This window comes from Artemia sp. Qi Xiang Cuo, chromosome 1 (assembly GCF_049724085.1).
Source record: "Artemia sp. Qi Xiang Cuo chromosome 1, ASM4972408v1, whole genome shotgun sequence".
NCBI lineage: Eukaryota > Metazoa > Arthropoda > Branchiopoda > Anostraca > Artemiidae > Artemia > Artemia sp. Qi Xiang Cuo.
In genome coordinates this window covers 3,918,842-3,938,383 of record NC_142794.1, presented here as the reverse complement: position 1 = coordinate 3,938,383, position 19,542 = coordinate 3,918,842, and the positions used below count along the sequence as shown (strand labels likewise).

Below are 19,542 nucleotides of genomic sequence, written 5' to 3'. Positions count from 1 at the left end.
ATCGAATGAGTCTGTTTTGAAGTTTCTAAGACAACACCTTCTATAAAAACCTTATTTGCCCCCAGGGCATAACATAAAACCCTTGCCCTGAGGGGTGTGGGGGAGTATCCTCCTCAAAAATATATTTTCTATTTGAAAATCAACTACGCTGAACAAAATTGCTATCTCAAAATTTTGATACGATGTGTTGGGGGGAATGATGGGCATGGGGGGGGGCTAGTTGCCATCCAATCATTTTTGACTATTAAAAAGCTCATTAGCCCTTTCATTTCCAATTGAATGAGCCTGTTTTGAAGTTTCTACGACAACGCCTTCTATAAAAACCTTATATACCCCCAGGGCATAACTTAAAACCCTTGCCCTGAGGGTTGTGGGGGAGTATTCTCCTCAAAAACATATTTTCTATATGGAAATCAACTACGCTGAACAAAATGCCTATCTGAAATTTTGATTGGATGTGTTTGGGGCAATGATGTGCGTGGGGGGGGGCTAGTTGCCCTTCAATCATTTTCGACTATTAAAAAGGTCACTATCCCTTTAATTTTCAATCGAATGAGTATGTTTTTAAGTTTCTACGAGAAAGCCTTCTATAAAAAGCTTAAATTCCCTAAGGTTATAACTACAAACCCTTGCCCTGAGGGTTGTGGGGGAGTATCCTCCTCAAAAATGTATTTTCTATATGGAAATCAACTACGCTGAACAAAATGGCTATCTAAAAATTTTGATTGGATGTGTTTGGGGGAATGCTGGGCATGGGGGGGGGGGGGCAAGTTGCCATCCAATCATTTTTGACTATTAAAAAGGGCACTAGCCCTTTCATTTCAAATTGAATGAGCCTGTTTTGAAGTTTCTACGACAACGCCTTCTATAAAAACCTTATATACCCCCAGGGCATAACTTAAAACCCTTGCCCTGAGGGTTGTGGGGGAGTGTCCTCCTCAAAAATATATTTTCTATCTGGAAATCAACTGTGCTGAACAAAATGGCCATCTGAAAATTCTGATTGGATGTGTTTAGGGAAATAATGGGCGTAGGGGCGGGAGGGGGGCTAGTTACACTCCAATCACTTTCGACTATTAAAAAGGGCACTAGGTCTTTAATTTCTAATCGAATGAGCCTGTTTTGAAGTTTCTACGACAACGCCTTCTATAAAAACCTTATATTCCCCCAGGGAATAACTGAAAACCCTTGCCCTGAGGGTTGTGGGGGAGTATCCTCCTCAAAAATATATTTTCTATCTGGAAATAAACTACGCTGAACAAAATGGCTATCTCAAAACTTTGATTGGATGTGATTGGGGAAATGATGGGCGTGGGGGGGTGGGAGGGGGACTAGTTTCACTCCAATCACTTTTGACTCTTATAAGGGTCACTAGCCCTTTGAATTTCCAATCGAATGAGACTGTTTATACGTTTTTACTACAATTCCTTCTCTAAAAACCTGATTTGCCCCCAAGTCATAACTTAAAACTCTTGCCCTAAGGGTTGTGGGGGATTATCCTCCTAAAAAATATATTTTCTATGTGGAAATCAACTACGCTGAACAAAATGGCTATTTCAAATTTGATTGGATGTGTTTGGGGGAATGATGGGCGTGGGGGGGGGGGGGCTAGTTGCCCTCCGATCATTTTCGACTATTAAAAAGGGCACTAGCCCTTTAATTTCAAATCGAATGAGCCTGTTTTGAAGTTTCTACGACAACGCTTTCTATAAAAACCTTACATGCCCCCAGGGCATGATTTAAAACCCTTGCCCTGAGAGTTGTGGGGGAGTGTCCTCCTCAAAAATATATTTTCTATCTGGAAATCAACTACGCTGAACAAAATGGCTATCTGAAAATTTTGATTGGATGTGTTTTGGGAAATGATTGGGGTGGGAGGGGGGGGCGCCTAGTGACACTCCGATCACTTTCGACTATTAAAAAGGGCACTAGCTCTTAAATTTCAAATTGAATAAGCCTGTTTAGAAGTTTCTACGACAACACCTGCTATAAAAACCTTATATGCCCCCAAGGCATAACTTAAAACCCTTGCCCTGAGGGTTGTGGGGGAGTATCCTCCTCAAAAATATATTTTCTATCTTGAAATCAACTGCGCTGAACAAAATGGCTATCTGAAAATTTTGATTGGATGTGTTTGGGGAAATGATGGGCGTGGGGCGGGAGGGGGGCTAGTTACACTCCAATCACTTTCGACTATTAAGAAGGGCACTAGGTCTTTAATGTCCAATCTAATGAGCCTGTTTTGAAGTTTCTACGACAACTCCTTCTATAAAAACCTTATATGCCCCCAGGGCATAACTTAAAACCCTTGCCCTGAGGGTTGTGGGGGAGTATCCTCCTCAAAAATGTATTTTCTATGTGGAAATCAACTACGCTGAACAAAATGGCTATCTGAAAATTTTGATTGGATGTGTTTGGGGAAATGATGGACGTGAGGGGGGATGGGGGTTAGTCACACTCCAATAAATTTCGACTGTTAAAAAGGGCACTAGCTATTGAAGTTCCAACCGAATGAGCCTGTTTTGAATTTTCTACGACAACACCTCCTAAAAAAACCTTATATGCCCCCAGAGTACAAATGAAACGCCGTGCCCCAAGGGTGTTAGGGGAGTGTCTCCCTCAAAGATATTTTCTATCTGGATATCAACTGCGCTGAACATAATGCCCATCTGAAAGTTTTGATTGGATGTGCTTGGGGGACTGACGGGGGGGGGCTAGTTGCCCTCCAATCAATTTCAACTATTAAAAAGGGCAGTAGCCCTTTGAATTTCCAATCAAATGAGCCTGTTTTGAAGTTTCTACGACAACGCCTTCTATAAAAACCTTATACGCCCCCAGGGCATAACTTAAAACCCTTGCCCTGACAGTTGTGGGGGAGTGTCCTCCTCAAAAATATATTTTCTATCTGGAAATCAACTACGCTGAACAAAATGGCTATCTGAAAATTTTGATTGGATGTGTTTGGGGAAATGATGGGCGTGGAGGGGGGGAGGGAGGCTAGTTACACTCCAGTCACTTTTGACTATTAAAAAGGGCACTAGCACTTTAATTTCCAATCGAATGAGCCTGTTTTGAAGTTTTTACGACAACGCCTTCTATAAAAACCTTACATGCCCCCAGGGCATAACTTAAAACCCTAGCCCTGAGGGTTGTGGAGGAGCATCCTCAAAAATATATTTTCTATGTGGAAATCAACTACGCTGAACAAAATGGCTATCTCAAACTTTTGTTTGGATTTGTGTGGGGGAATGATGAGCGTGGGGGGGGCTAGTTGCCCTCCAATCATTTTTGACTATTAAAAAAGGCACTAGAAATTTTTATTTCCAATCGAATGATCCCCCTTTGAAGTTTCTACGACGACCCCTTCCATATGAAGTGCCTCTGGGAAAAAAATAAAATAAATAAATAATAAATAATAATAAAACATTGGAGCCGTATGGCCTTTACTATAGGCAACGCTACAGCGTTGCCTCTGATAGACGATCCAACTGCCAGTCAACCTTATTTAAGGCGATACAGTACTTTAAAATTATTCCGTGAGCCTCAATGTTGGCTGACCGTCACAAAGACAAAGGACTCACTAATGAATTCTTTAAGGGGACTAGCTATCATCGAGAGATATCAAGAAATCTCGGTTTGGCAGTGAAATTTGATTGAAAAGACAGTGAAATTTTACGTCTCTTCTGTCGGAGAAATTTAAAACAAAGCAGGTGACACCACAGGAAACCCTCAAAGCAGCCAAAACACTCAAATGCCGTTTCCTTTTAGCTTATTTTTAGCGATTTTCTGGCTGATATTTCAAGGGATTGTCCTTTCCACAACTTCAAAAATAAAATTATGTTCCATTTCATTGAAAACAAATTACACTTTCTAATGATGTGCATTAAAATTGAATATCTCTACCTCCGGGACAGAACTAAAAAAAAAAAAACTTTTTTGCATGTCAACCAATAGTGTGCGCTGCATAAGTACCGATCTCCTGAATCAATGACGTCGGCCAGCATTGCTGCGCGTGGCTGGGGTCAAATTACCTGATATATCCTGTGTTTTCCCCACAGATTTTTCGAGGCACCCATTTAGAGCTCGGTCAACTCAGGCTGAGTTTGCAGGGTCACACCATTGACCCCGTTCCAAACCAAATAACCAGCGACACCAGGACTCAAACCAGGACAGAACGCTAAAATTTAAATTTTGGTTTTTCTAAGATTTTTAGGAAAGTAAGTGTCGGCTTTTATTTGTCTGTCAATTATTTAGCTCCCTTATGTAAGCTCTATAAATTCTGGCAAGATCATCCAATCAATTCAAAGTAAATTGGCCACAAAAATTGAAAAAAATAATAATGGACGAGATAGGGTGATCTTTTAAGGTACCGTGTCAACTATTACAGCGTTTTACCAGCCATTATAACGTTTTGAAATATTGGCCACGAAGTAAATTGGCTACAAAAACTGAAAAAAATAATAATGGACGAGATAGGGTGATCCTTTAAGGTACCGTGTCAACTATTACAGCGTTTTGCCAGCCATTATAACGTTTTGAAATATTGGCCACGAAGTAAATTGGCTACAAAAACTGAAAAAAATAATAATGGACGAGATAGGGTGATCCTTTAAGGTACCGTGTCAACTATTACAGCGTTTTACCAGCCATTATAACGTTTTGAAATATTGGCCACGAAGTAAATTGGCCACAAAAACTAAAAAAAAATAATAATGGACGAGATAGGGTGTTCGTTTTAGGTACCTTATCAACTTAAGAACCAGCTATTATAAGGTTTTGAAATATACAAACATCTACAAAAACCATTTAGCTACTTTGGAATCTTGGATGTGGTGATTCAGGAGGCGATTTTTAATTTTTAATTTTTTTTCTGAAAACTATATTTTAAGCTCATCCACTCAAACAAAAGAAGTTATATCGACGGTCCAAAATCATTTTTTTCAAATTGTGTTTTGTCTACTTTTCTACTTTTCTCACTCACAGATATAGCTAGAAAATGGCTTTTTTTCCTCCGATCAATTTTTTTTTTTTTTTGCATACTGATGCTAAAGAAAAATTTCCTTGTGTAAGAGTTTATTAAAAACGTTCTGTACATGGCTTCTATTCATTTGTATAAATGATTCTCAAATTGCATGCCTTCAACATATGAATTACAAATATCGTTTGCAGATGACAGAACAATCAATTGGAGGAGGGAAAATGTTCCTCCGAATGTAAGCTCTTGATTTAGAAAAAAATTGATTAATACCTTAGAGAAAAAATTTTTTTCAATGAACTAAAATTGTTGATTAAAAGTCAACAATGTCATTTATCTTGAGCTATGAACAAGTTTGTTTTCCCATTTTTTTAAGAATGAGAGACCGAGATAAATATAAGGTTGCAATTTCCTAATTGCAAATAAATACAAGTTATTTGAACTAGTGAATCACCATCAGTAAGTGACTCACAATCGCCCCTCTCGCTTAGAAAGAATTCAAAGAAGATAGTTCTTTCAGCTTACATTTTTTTCCCTCTTTTTCTTTCCTTTTTGAGAAATTTATATTTTTATTCTTTTTTTGTTTGTTTTTTTTGTTAAACCGTCCTAGGCAAGTGGTTGACACCCCAGATTTGAAATCCTATACCTGTAATGTTCGAGTCCTGGTGTTGCTGATTATTTGGTTTGGAGGGGGGGTTAGCGTTGGAACCCTGTAAGCTCAGCCTGAGTCGACCCAGCTCCAAGTGGGTACCTGGAGAAATGCAGAGGGAAAACGGAAGTGTCGGTTGATTTACCTCCAGCTGCACATTGTAGTCCCCGGTTGAGTTCAGAGAATCAGGAGATCGACATCTAAGCTACGCAGACCACTGTTCAGCAAGCACAAAAATTTTTCGTTTTTCGTTTCTTTCTTGGGCTAAAGAAGACACATCAAGTTCTACCTCTTCGCCTACCCGTTGTTTTGTTTACTGTGTTGATTTAATCAAGTTTTAAGTTCAATTTAAAAAAAAGAAACTCGCATTTTTCAGTCTTTATGCCCTCCAGTAAATTGCGTGTCTTGTGACATACCGATTTTGGAATATCAAAGCCGGTATTTCATCCCTGTCCTAAAGACACTGGTATATCTAAATTATTTTAAGTGAATATATGCATGTAGTAACAAGAAGGGTAATTGGGAATTCAAGAGTCACATTTCTTGAGCTAGCTAGCTGGGGAAATGAAGCTTGGAATACATTTGGAAGCTTTTTCTGTAGAAAAACTTAGTAGCACTCTCGCTAAAAGCTTTTAATAACTGGTCCAAACTCTTTGGGGCAGTTACTGCTTTGCTATCACTTATATTATTTCGTCCATGTCTACATGGGCGCCCATATGGGGGGGGGCTCCCCCCCTGGCTGAATGATGCTGCCTTATTTTTATATTTTTGTTCTGAGATTTCTATTATATATCATTAAATGTGCCAGTTAGATGAGGTTTGCCCCCCCCCTGGAATTCAGCTTATGGGCGCCCATGCATGTCTAGACCTAGTTTTTCCTAGGCATGTTTCATCCCCCACATAGGATGACCTGCGGAAAGGACTAAAGGAGGATTATCCAATCATTACCGTGGCCTTTAAAGACCTCATCCTAGGTAAAAACTAATCTAGATTGATGAAAAAAACTAAAAGAATAATTTATTGAGGTCCCTGAAGCTATATATTGGTTTACTTAGCGATATTTCCGCCATTTAAAAAGATAAAAAAAATATATTGGCATGTCACTATGTTATAGCTAAGATATATATCAATCTAGCTTGCGGTATCTCTACTTTTTGAAAGATTAAGATAAAATGTATCGATATATAGATACATTATATATAAGCTACATAAAGATTTATCTTCCAGTACCTCCATGTTTTAGAAAGATCTTTCTAAATGTTTTGACTTACCGATATATTATATATATAATGTATATCGATTTATCGTAAGGTATCTCTGCATTTTAGAGGATTAAAATAAGATATTTCTATAAATTGATATAGTATGTGTAAGCTATATATCAATCTATCTTGCAATATCTGTAACTCTTAGAAATATAAGAAAAAATAACTACCGTATTACATCCATGAGGAAAGGCTGATGTAAAGGGTCATGATTATCAAATCATTGACAAATTAAATATAGATAAGAGTGACACTTACAATGGATTTTGAATTTCTACTTCATTCGATAAGTTCCCATATCTGCAAAAAGTGTAATACAGGGTTGCCACCTGTAGCATGGAAATGCTATTTTAGCACTATTACGGTCAATTTTTTTACTGAAGCACAGAAAATCGCTTTGTGGCATACAAATTAGGGCATTGTAGCACTATAGGAACTGACTGTGGTGACAACTCTGGTGTAATGGCTAGTTTTTTTGTTATAACCACCCCACACTTTCAGTTTTAGTCAGAAGAAAATTAAATTATTTTGGATTGGGGGTAGAAAAATAACTTTTACTTTTTTGTACATTTGGAGGTTAACAACAAATTCTTTTTAATATTTCAAATTTATTTTTGGGCTGATCTTGTAATCAGTTTTCAAACCCCATTCTTAAAAAATCTTGCAAGTATGAACAATTGAAAGCTTGAGAACCCCCAGGATTTCATTTTCAATCTTCAGAAAATTGAATTTTCGCCCTTTATGCTTAAAAAACTAAAATCCTCATAAAATTTGAAATTTCCGTGTGACAATTTCTGGTGTAATGGCTAGTTTTTTTGTTATGACCACTCCACACTTTCAGTTTTAGTCAGAAGAAAATTAAATTATTTTGGATTGGAGGTAGAAAAATAACTTTTACTTTTTTGTACATTTGGAGATAAATTGTACAATTGAAAACTTGAGCACCCCAGGATTTCATTTTCAATCTTCAGAAAATTGAATTTTCGTCCTTTATGCTTAAAAAACTAAAATCCTCGGAAAATCTGAAATTTCCGTGTGACAATTCTGGTGTAATGGCTAGTTTTTTTGTTATAGTCCACACTTTCAGTTTTAGTCAGAAGAAAATTAAATTATTTTGGATTGGAGGTAGAAAAATAACTTTTATTTTTTTGTACATTTGGAGATAAATTGTACAACTGAAAACTTGAGCACCCCAGGATTTCATTTTCAATCTTCAGAAAATTGAATTTTTGCCCTTTACGCTTAAAAAACTAAAATCCTCAGAAAATCTGAAATTTTTCTGGTTAGCAGAAAAAATCCTTTTAAATTTTGGTATTTTACCCCCCCCCCCCCCTAAAAAAAAGAACCCAAATGTAAAGTCATGAGTGTCAAACATTTTATTTTTGGTAAAAATTACCCACAGGTTACTCATATACAGGTTACCTCATATTCACACATTGTCTATTTTATTCATTGTTTTTTTTTCAGGGAGCTGGAATTAACAACTTCCTATCCGGACTATAGATGCCCTGAATCCTAAAATTAGCAGGCTGCTACACCAATTTCGGAACCGAAAGAGAATCTGGAGGGCCGATATTAGTGGGATGATAGAAAGAAAAACAAATACTGAAAAACCCATGGGTACATCCGCCAGGAAAGGGTTAAATCTTACCTAATTAAAAAGACTATCAGTATACCATGAACCATAATGAGCATCTATAAGTTCCCCAGGACATTCTAGGACCGGTGGACTATCATACGGTCTTTGCAGGGATTCATCTTCTTCAGTTGGAATGCTAGGAGAAAAGGTTTATGGGTATGAAAGAGAGGAATGATCAATGTGCTCGCGTTGATGTGTACGTAGATAAATAGGTACATTATAGATAAATTATAGATATATAGATAAAAATTATTTTATAGATAAATTCTTGGAAAGAAAGAAAAGTCTTTGTCATTCATATTTCGTTTCCTACAACCTACTGGAATCGCATTTTTTTTTTTTTTTTTTTTTTCACTCTAAACCAGGAACTCAGCCCATCTATGCTAGTTATTTTCAAAAAAAAAATAATCAACGAATCAAATACACGGAAATATAGAAATTGTTCAAATCAGCAAAAACCAGCGTTTCGCAGTTGAAGAGAAAAAAGAGCAAACTGAAATCCAGTTCAACGTATTTGCGGGTAGGAAAAACACAACTACCCATATGCTTTTAGAACATCAATAAAATAAATTTCAATGTACCCTTCATTTTAAGTTCGCCAAATGAACGAACCTCGAAATTCTACTGTAAAGCGATTATTTTTTTCTATTTTAGTAATTTAATTTTTATTTAATTTGAAATTAAAAAAAAATTAATGGTTTGCAAATAGTACTTGACTCTATACCCTGAGGTAGGATGCTGGCAACGTTCGAAATGAGCTGAAGACAAGCATTAATGGCAAATAAAACACTTTAAAATATTGTACTTGGATTAATTACAGATTTTAATATGAATTACAACAAATTAGCGTTTAAATTTAATTAAAAAAAAAAAAAGAAAACAAAGTGGAGGTTCAGGCCACAGAGGCCAACTGCCTCCAAGTAGAAATAAAATAGTTATAAAATAAGTAATGTACCGGGAATCAAACATTTCGTGGTAACGAACAGTAAGTAAGGAGCGACCCGGCTCAATAGTAACCGAAACTGTAAATAACGGAATTTTGATACCAATAGATATATCAAAAGAATCAACTTTTTATGCTGATTTCAAACATATAAGTTCGGAGCCATCAAAGGCTGAGCCTTAGAAATTTGTCTTATTTTCGAAAAAAGGGGGATGCATCCCCTAAAAGTAACATAATCTTAATGAAATCACACCGTCAGATTCAGCATATCAGAGGACCATAAATTAGAGGTTTCAAGCTCCTATCTGCAAAAATGTGGAACTTTGTGTTTTTTGCCACAAGAAAGATCATGGATGCGTGTTAGGCTATTTGTTTTTTGTTGTTTTATTTTTTCAGGGGTGATCTTATCGACCCAGTGATCCTAGAATTTTTTTTTGGGGGGGGGGGGGCTCATTTGAACGGATATCAGAAGTTCTAGTGCCCTTTTTAAGTGACCAAAAATATTGGAGGGCAACTAGGCCCCCTCCCACGCCCACTTTTTTCTCAAAATCGTCTGATCACGGTTATGAGATTGCCATTTTGTTCAGCATAATTGAAAAGCCGAAAAACTATACCATTAGAGATATCATAACCCCAACAAGCCCTGGGGAAAGGTCTTTAAGTTACAAATGTGTCTATTGTTTACGTATAATATTTGTTATTGGGAAGTATGGATACATTTTTCGGGTGGAGGGAGGACGAATTTTCTGCTGGGGAGGGGGATTTTCCACGGGAAAAATTTTCTATGGGAAGGGAAGTTTCCAGGGAGTAGATTTTTCAGGAAAAATTTGGGAATTTGCCAGAATACCGATTCAAAATTCTTCTTATGTTTTCCTTTCACTTTGCCGACTCAATTTTACGCGTAGAGGTTTAAGGAAGGATTTTTTCGTGAAGTTGAAGCCGGATTTCCAGGAATTATTTAAAAAACAATCAGAAATAAAATTTAAAAAAAAGATTTTTTCAACTGAAAGTAAGGAGAAACATTAAAACTTAAAACGAACCGAAATTATTACGTATATGAGAGGGGTTGCTCCTCCTCAACACCTCGCTCTTTAAGTTTATTATTACTTTAAAAAAGCTTCTTATTGTTCTAATTAAACGAACCATGTGTTTCAGGAGTCGTTCTTAAACAATTGGGACAAAATTCAAACTTTAGCGTAAAGAGCAATGTGTTGAGGAGGAGCAGCCCCCCTTATATAAGTAATAATTTCTGTTAGTTTTAAGTTTTAATGTTGTTCCTCACTTTCAGTTGAAAAAACTTTTTGTTTATTTAATTAACACCCAAAAAGCTATATTATGGGATTGAAACAAAAAGAGTAAAAAACGGAGTGAGAGAGAAAAATAGGGAGAGGAAGAGAGAAAAATAGGGAGAGGGAGAGAAAACAAGAGAGAGGGGGACAGACACGGGACAGAGGGAAGGAGGAATGAAGAGAGACGGATTAAAAAAAGAGAGACAAGATATGTTACTTATATCGGTTAATCTAAATTAATCATTTGGTAAAAATATATGCACCAATAATATACCAATTGATTAAATTATTGGTTAACCTAATACCGCAGATTATTATTATCTGAGTGGAGTAAAATTAATATGCGTACATATGTTACTTTGTACTTTGTTATTTGACTTACCTACAAAAACATCTTATTAAAAGACCAATTTGGCCATCCTATTCTGTTATATTTTTTCTTCAGTTAACTACTGACATCAATAAAATCCTTATTTACTTCTGATTTAAAAATGTCGCTTTTGTTACTTAATTTTTAAATATTACCACTAGCCTAAATTTGTTCAATAGCCCGACTGTACATGATGGGTATCGCCCTACTGATTGCTGTATTATTCGATGATCAGCTGCAGATAAGTTTGGTGTTAGTTCGGTTAGTCTTGTTTGTGAAACAGAAGAGTTTCCGCTTGCCTCTTTTCACTATTAAATAAAAAAAACAAGATGTTTTTTTTTTTAAACTGAAAGTAAGGAGCGACAATAAAACTTAAAACGAACAGAAATTATTCCGTATTTGAAAAAGGTGGTCCCCTCGTCCACGCCTCGCTCTTTACGCTAAGTTTTTTATTGTTTAAAAAAGTAAAGTTTTGAGACAGAGTCAAACTTTAGCATAAAGACCAAGGCGTTGAGTAGGGGAGAACCCCTTTCATATACGGAATAATTTCTGTTCGTTTTAATTTTTAATGTTGCTCCTTACTTTCAGTTAAAAAAACTTTTTTTTTATTTAATTTCAGAACGTGTTTGAATTAATGCAGGTTTTGATTTTGGCTCACCGTACATGAATAATTAAAACAAAATTTGCATATTAATTTTACTTTGTACTTTGTTACTTTGTAATTAATATGCGTTAATATGTTGACTTTGTACTTTGTTACTTTGTTGGAGTAAAAGTTTGCATATTAATTTTACTTACAAACGCAAAAATCTGAGTGGAGGCTCGGGCCACAAAGGCCACTGCCTCCGACAGCAGACAAGAGTCATGAAATAAGTAATGCTAAGGAATTAACATTTGAAAAGCTAAATTACGGGGTTGAAGAAAAAAAGTCTAAAATACGGAAGGAAAGAGAGAAATAGAAAAACAGAGAGGGGGAGAGAGAAAGAGAGATATAGAGAAAGAGAGAGAAGGACAGACATAGGGATAGTGGGAAGGATGCGGGAGAGAGACTGATTGCGAGGAGAGCAGTGACGTAGCTTCATCAAAATACTGGGGGGAGGGGCAAAGTTGAAGCTAATTTTTCCAAAATCAAAGCAAAAATGACAGTAAAAAACTAAAAAATAAACCGTTTGGTACCATAAAGGTACTATTTAGTAATATATAATTTGGGGGGGGGGGGGGGGTGTCGTGGCGGTGGGAGATATATATATATATATATATATATATATATATATATATATATATATATATATATATATATATATATATATATATATATATATATATATATATATATATATATATATATATATATATATATATACATATATACATATATATACACACACACACACACACACACACACACACACACACACACACACACACACACACACACACACACACACACACACACACACACACACACACACACACACACACACACACACACACACACACACACACACACACACACACACACACACAATATATATATATATATATATATATATATATATATATATATATATATATATATATATATATATATATATATATATATATATATATATATATATATATATATATATATATATATATATATATATATATATATATATATATATATATATATATATATTGTTAATGGCAAACTCGAAAAACTGAGTGGAAGCTCAATCCAAAAAGGCCCACTGCCTCCAACAGCAGATATATTAGTTATGAAATAAGCAAAGTACAGGGAATTAACACCCAAAAGCTAAATTACGGGGTTAGAACAAAAAGACTAAAACACAGATGAAAAGAGAAAAAGACAGAGAGTGGGAAGAAGGAGAAAGATAGAGAAAGAAACGGAAAAAGAGAGAAGGGCAGAAAGACGGGCAGGCAAAGGTAGAAAAAAAGAGGAAGAGAGGAGAGAAGGAAGGGAGAAAGAGACAGCAGAGAAGTAGGGTAAGCTACTTACATTGGTTGAAAGGGCAATAGCTTGGGCATTGGATAGTCAATCGGTACAAAAGAAGAAGGATCAGCATCAACAAAACTCCCAATTGAATTATTGCCAGAAAAATACCCAGAATCCCCGACAGTCTCATTTGGCTCAACTTTTATTGGCTCAAGCATTGCAATAACAAGATCATCATTCTGTTCGTACAAACATGGCTCGGAAAATGGCCTTGGCTCCAGTTGCAAACCAGGATACAGATCAGGACTATAGGAGTGCATTGGCGGCTCACTGAGGTATTTTTGTTGCAAAATTATGGCTCCTAATTCTTTCTCAAGTAAATCATCAATACGTGCCTCTCTAGAAAGGTTGGGTAAATCGGGCATATTATCAGATTTCTTTCTCTTCCGGGACGAACTTATTTGGGGCACTTTTAGGTCGTGCTGGAAGGGTGTCACGAATAGTCTTTCTATTTTTTCTAGTCTGGAATATTTTGCTCCTTTCCAAGATTAAATCAAGAAAAAATGTCTGAAGTTTCGACTGATTGAAGAAACTCTGTATTTCAGTATTGTCAGATTGCTGGATTAGAGTTTCTATATCTTCAACAGATGGGAGAGAACCAATATTTTTTAAGGCCCATGTTACAGAGCAGTCAGATTCGGCGTTTTGTATCATGTTGTGGATAATGTGAGCTAATTTATTTGACAGTTTCTTCACTTTCAATGAAGTACAAAACTCCTCACCTTGAAACAGTGACAAAATATTTTCTGGGAAATCTTTTTCTGAGGCTGTCTTCGGTTGGACACAACCATTTATTAAACCTTGGATTAAATGTCGTCTGAATTTCAGCTTGTACTTGTACCTTCTTAGGCAGATAGGGCAGCAGAGAGCAAGATACAACGATTTTTCAGGCAGAGACTGAAGAACTGCCAGCACCTCAGAGTCAAATTCGTCATCATCTTTTCTGCGATTGTCAATTAATAGTTGAAGTTTGTTTCCAAGATCAAGTCTCTTCTCTATGGACAGACCCAAGATCGACTTCGATGTGGACGCATGGAACATCTTAAATTGGTGTGGCCGTTGTCTTTTAGTTGTGTCTTTTGCAGAAGATGTCTCTTGCATAATTTGCTTGTCTTTATCCCAAACTTCAACATGATTGGCGTCAGCTAATGTCAAAGCAGTGTCGAGATCGATGTAATCTAATGTCTGGGTTTGAGTGGATCGGAAGTCTGTACTGTGTCCACGAGAAACAGTTATTTCTAAAGTATGAGCTTCACGACTGGAAGCAGCACAATTTTCGAAATGCGTGTGAAATTCGATATTTTCAAGAAATTTTTGTGAGCAATTTGGACAGGCTAGAAATTGCATCGGTTCCATTTTGACGGTGGCAAATGCAGAATTTTTTGACACAGAAAAAGACGTCAAAATATTTCTTTTGGCAACGTTCAAAGTATTCAAGTCAAAATCTTGTTGGCTTAAATTTTTTGTTACTAGGGCTGGCGGAGTTTTCAATTTTGAAGAAGAACGTGTATATCTCAGGGGAGTTGATTCTAATTTGAGGTTATGATCAGAAACCCCACTAGCTTCAGATAGCAGTTTTCCCTTTGGTTTCACCTTCTTTGTCTTTACGCAGGGAGCTGGTTCATAATCGATCCCTTTGTAACTCTGAAATAAGAAACAAAAATCAATGCTACTATACAGTTACTTAACATATTTTTACAAGGCAGCCTTTTAACTTTAAAACGTTTTAACGTTAACTTTAAATAACTTTAAAAATAAAATAAAAATAGAAAAAATAAGCATTTTAAATTATATTCCAACGTTTTTTAGTTACCTTTAGTGACGGTGTGCACGAAAAAAAAGCATGGAATGCAATGGAATCTACCACCAACTATTTTTATGTTATTGTAATATTTAAAAATTTGAATACATTTGAAACCTACAAGAATTATCCGTCATAATAATATCATAACAATCAACTACTCAAGAAGAAGCAAATTCTCAAAGACAACAAAAAAATAAAATAAAAAAAAGCCAAAAGAAAGCAAATGCGCTAGATCTGTGAAAAGGGCGAAAATGAGAGAATCAGTGTCTGGGGTTTCATAAAACAAGCTGTCTTCTTCGCTGATAAAAACAAAGAAGCAGAAAGAGCTGGAAACCAAAATAGTGCAACAAAACAAGAAGTTTGCTAAAAAAAAAAAGAAGCAAATTAAAGATATGTATAACCTTAAATAAAACACATCAGACATACAAAAACTGAATCCAAAAAATTTCAGGTAGTAACAAATTATACAATTCAAGTTACTTCTGTTACATCCAGATTTTTTCTTTTTTTTGCTTTCTCTTTTGCTGCTTTGTGTTATGATGGGTTACTTCGGTTTTATAACTTCAATTATATTTAATACTACTAAGAAATGCTAAAATTTCCTGTAATTTTCAAACACAATCCTTTTTTTAAACATAAAAATTTTAATTATATTCTTATGTCTTTTGAAAAAACCAGGCTACTAATACGAGATTTAGCTAGTTCTAATTTGAGCCAAACGGAGTTTCCATAGAAATAAATTCAAGGAGTTTCCGACCAAAAATTTCAAGGGGATTTAAACTCTCATTCCCCCTCCACCAGATACGGCCTTGAGTCAGCATATTAGTTTAGTCCTCTTTTAAGTTCACATATGGCCTAAGAACACTGAAAAATTAACCAGCCAGGCTATATATAGTTTGTCTCGCCTATCTATTTTGGTAGAACACATTTCCTTAAATTGCTCAACCTTGGTAATTCTTTTTCTGAAGAATTCTGATTGGCTCATATTTGAACTGCTAATCTTCACGATTAGTAAAATAATTTTCAGGAAATTCTTTTACGATCAGTTTCCATTTTCGGTGGCATTGGGAAGCCCATTGTTATTTTGAATACATTATTATCCCATTGTCGACGGGAGCAGCTAAATTCCCCTTCAATTCAGGGTCAGCTTAGTCACAGTCAAGTCAATGTTTTTGTCTTCCTCATTTGCGCTTCTTTCATCCTGCAAGAGGCTAATGTAGGGAATTTTTCATCGGAGGCGTCTCAAGTTTACGCGTTTTAGTTGGCCTAACTAGCAGATTAGCTGTATTCTTTTTTGTCTTTTACCGTGCAGACCCCTTGGTGTTATGTTGAATGCATGATTGGCAGGATGCATTTCCCCATTCTGACAGTTAATCTGCCACTCTTGGGTGAATTTTAACAACCATCCTAAGCAGCTCTTCTGCAAGGACAAGACCTCCTTTGTTTGTTATTGCTATCTTTTCTCTAAAGGTCTTAATCCTTTGATAGCATATAACACTGCTAACGTAAGAATTCTGAAATTTGCTAAGACTCAATGCTGTAAGAATGGCAGCTTATAAACATGAGAGGTTTTCTACCTTTTTACTTATTTTTTAGTATTAGCCTATCACAACTGATTGAGAAAGCAGCATATAATCCAAAACATTGGTTGCGACCACCTGAAGCAGAGTAGGACTAGTGTCCTACCTCGCAAACACCATGGCGAATTGTTTTAAAAACTCTCTGGATCTCTTTTTAGCATTCTTTTACGTCTTTCTTTTTCTTTGCCAAAGGAGACCTAAGGTAAATGCATTGAGAAAATACGAGAAAACTAATTTCTGAGCTAACTTTCCTTCTTTGCACAACAAATAAGACTCTGAATAAAATCAAGATTTTAATAATTTTTCAGAAGATTTTTTTTCTACCGCCAATTTTAGGAAGACTAATCTGAAGCATCAGGCATCCACTTCTGAAACCTACCCCTCCCCCCCCCAAACAAAAAAAAACTGAAAAAATCAGGCTTAACACCTTACTTTATACATGATTCCTTGTGGCATTGCTAAAAAAAAACGTATATCAGAAAAGGTTTACTGACACGGAAGCTATCGAGAAACAGGGGCAGGTCCCCTCCTATATGGAATAAATTCTAACAATGTTGGGGTTTAACGTTACTTCCTACTTTTATAAAAAGGTAGACCAGATACATCCCCAGAAATCAAGATGAATTATATATAACTTCTAACTCCGCCCCCACCCATTCCTTAGAACTAACTATGTATTTACCTGAAGGCTCAATGTGTAAGTTTCGAATTAAGAGCACTGGAAGTGCAGTGAAATGCTTAAATTTAACAATAAAACTTAAATTCAATTCAAATATGTTAATTTTTTAATTCCGTTTCAGCCGAGAAGTAACGAAAGATCCTTTTATAAAAAATTTAACATGTGAAATAGCTCAGAATTATCACCTTGAGGTCTTTGGACTGAAGTGGATTAGCTTCTTTCTGTATTGTCGGGGTTGGCTTCAGTTGAGACCGAGTTACTCGACGTGTCGAATTAAAATCATGGTCTGGGACAAAATCTGAAAGAGAATCGTATCAAATCGTATCAAAATCTAAAAGAGAACCGTATCATCTTATCAAATCGCTTCAAAATCTAAAAGAGAATCGTATCATCTTATTAAATAGTATCAAAACAAAATCTAGAAGAAAATCGTATCAAACAAAATCTAGAAGAAGATCGTATCCTCTTATCAAATCGCATCATATCAAAATATAAAAGAAAATCTCGTGGAAAAACAAATCTAGTTAGGAAAAACTAACTAGACTTTCAAACCGAATACGTAAACAGGTTTTCTTTGTTTTGGATTAGTTTTCATACAAGTACGGAGACAATTTAGTTAGGCTCCAATTTAGTTAGGCGCCACTGTAGCTAGTCAAAGTTAGAATTGCGTGTTGTTTTGTTTACAGGGTTGCCACTGAGATTACGTTCGTACCATTTTTGGTACGTTTTAAATAAAACAGTACTTTTTACGTTACGGTCCTAAAAACGTTACATTTTTGTTACGTTTTTGAATTTATGTTACAATTATCTTACGGTACTGAATAATGAGCAAGTTTCACATTTTCCGAGTAATTTTTTTTCCCGTGAAAAAAGCCGCTTTTCCCATTTTAATTATACTGACTTGAGTATCGACATTCTTTCACATCGCGGGCATTTAATCTTATCACACATTCACTCACTTTTTAGGATGAAAAAACATCCAATTCGCTTATTCGCATAGTAAGTTAGGATAACATTCGCTCTCATGACTTGACTTTTTTTTACTTGACTTGACTTTTATTTTGAACTAATAATACATCATACTTAACTGGCACTTACAACACTTTTTTTGAATAACATTATCAACAAACGTAGAAATGGTAAGAACGAATGACGTTTTATTAAGCCACTATTGTGACTTGAGCAGCGTCACACAATCTTTTATCATAAACCAAAACTCATTCACTCTTTCTACTCTTTTCATACCATTCAATACAAATTAACTCAATTTAACTTTTTTTTTAAATTTTTGTTTTACAACTTAATTACAATTTAACATTTAAAAAAAGAAAGAAAAAAAAAAATTAATTCCCACCCAACAAAATTTTTTTTAATCTAATTTTAAACTGAAACTGGTTTTCTGACTCCCTAATGCTCTCCTGGAAACCATTCCACAAATTAACTGCATAATTTCTAATTGCAAAACTAGATCGACTCGTACAATGGGACACCTAAGTATATCACCGAGTCCAAAGCATGAAGAATCCGACCATAACCGCAATCAGGAGGAGGAGAGCCAAGAGGGCCATTAATCACAATATACTGGAATTTCAGCATGTTATTTTCTCGATCTTTTTTATTCAACTCGTTTGCTAAAATCTTAAAATTTTCAATCAGCACAGTCTTTGACCGACTAAGTAAAATAATGTCATCAGCATAAGCCAAATAACTAATTTCAAGTGCTAAGTGAATCAGAGAGATTTTTAATGAAGCAAAACAGTCTTTTAGACACAAATTGAAAATAGACGACGATAATATCCCCCCTTGTCTAACCCACCTCCTAACTACTACTTCATCTGCAGAAATTATAGATCCTAAGGCAGTGCAAACTTTAAGTCCAGAATACCACGAACAAAAAACATTAACCAGGTTATGTGGTAAACCATATTTTAGTAAGCTAAGTAGAGAAGATGCATGAGAAAGATTATCAAAAGCTCCTTTAATATCTATTAATAAACAACATAACAGGTCTCCTTTAAGCTATGAAGAGTTTAAAATTTGAAAAAAAGTAGTATGTTCGTGATCACAACCCGTGCCCCTAGTGAACCCAAATTAACCCCTTCACGCATAGTGTCCTCACCTGAGTACGTCAACTTCTCGATTTAATTTGTACCGCTAGGTAGCTCCTAACGCTTTTGTAGTGATATGTGTAGTTTTTCACAAGTCAGTCCTGCGTGCCATCTTTTTTCGCTTTAGTCCAGGCATAGACAGAATTTGGAGATATTTCTTAGATTTATCATGTCAAATAGAAAAAAAAGTCCTGAACCAGGTAAAAGTTGAAATTCTATAACTCGGTAAGTATGAATCTGAG

The 19,542-nt window shown here is 35.6% G+C and overlaps 2 protein-coding genes across 2 annotated transcripts in view; both read right to left on the bottom strand.

The window, feature by feature from the left end:
- LOC148955918 (uncharacterized) overlaps positions 1–13,525 on the bottom strand; it is a 14,948-nt gene extending 1,423 nt beyond the window's left edge. Inside the window, exons 1-2 of the mRNA XM_089093131.1 lie at positions 13,133–13,525; positions 8,541–8,664 (exon numbers count right to left, since the gene is read on the bottom strand). Of these exons, the coding sequence (XP_088949257.1) occupies positions 8,541–8,664; positions 13,133–13,494 (486 nt within the window). The 5' untranslated portion in view covers positions 13,495–13,525. The remainder of the gene's footprint in view (positions 1–8,540; positions 8,665–13,132) is intronic.
- On the bottom strand, positions 13,499–18,788 carry LOC148955917 (uncharacterized). The gene is made up of 3 exons (XM_089095617.1): positions 18,683–18,788; positions 17,378–17,490; positions 13,499–14,773 (listed from the first exon to the last, which is right to left on the bottom strand). The coding sequence occupies exons 1-3, from the start codon at positions 18,786–18,788 to the stop codon at positions 13,499–13,501; spliced, it is 1,494 nt and encodes a 497-aa protein (XP_088951743.1).
- Between the last annotated feature and the right edge of the window lie 754 nt (positions 18,789–19,542).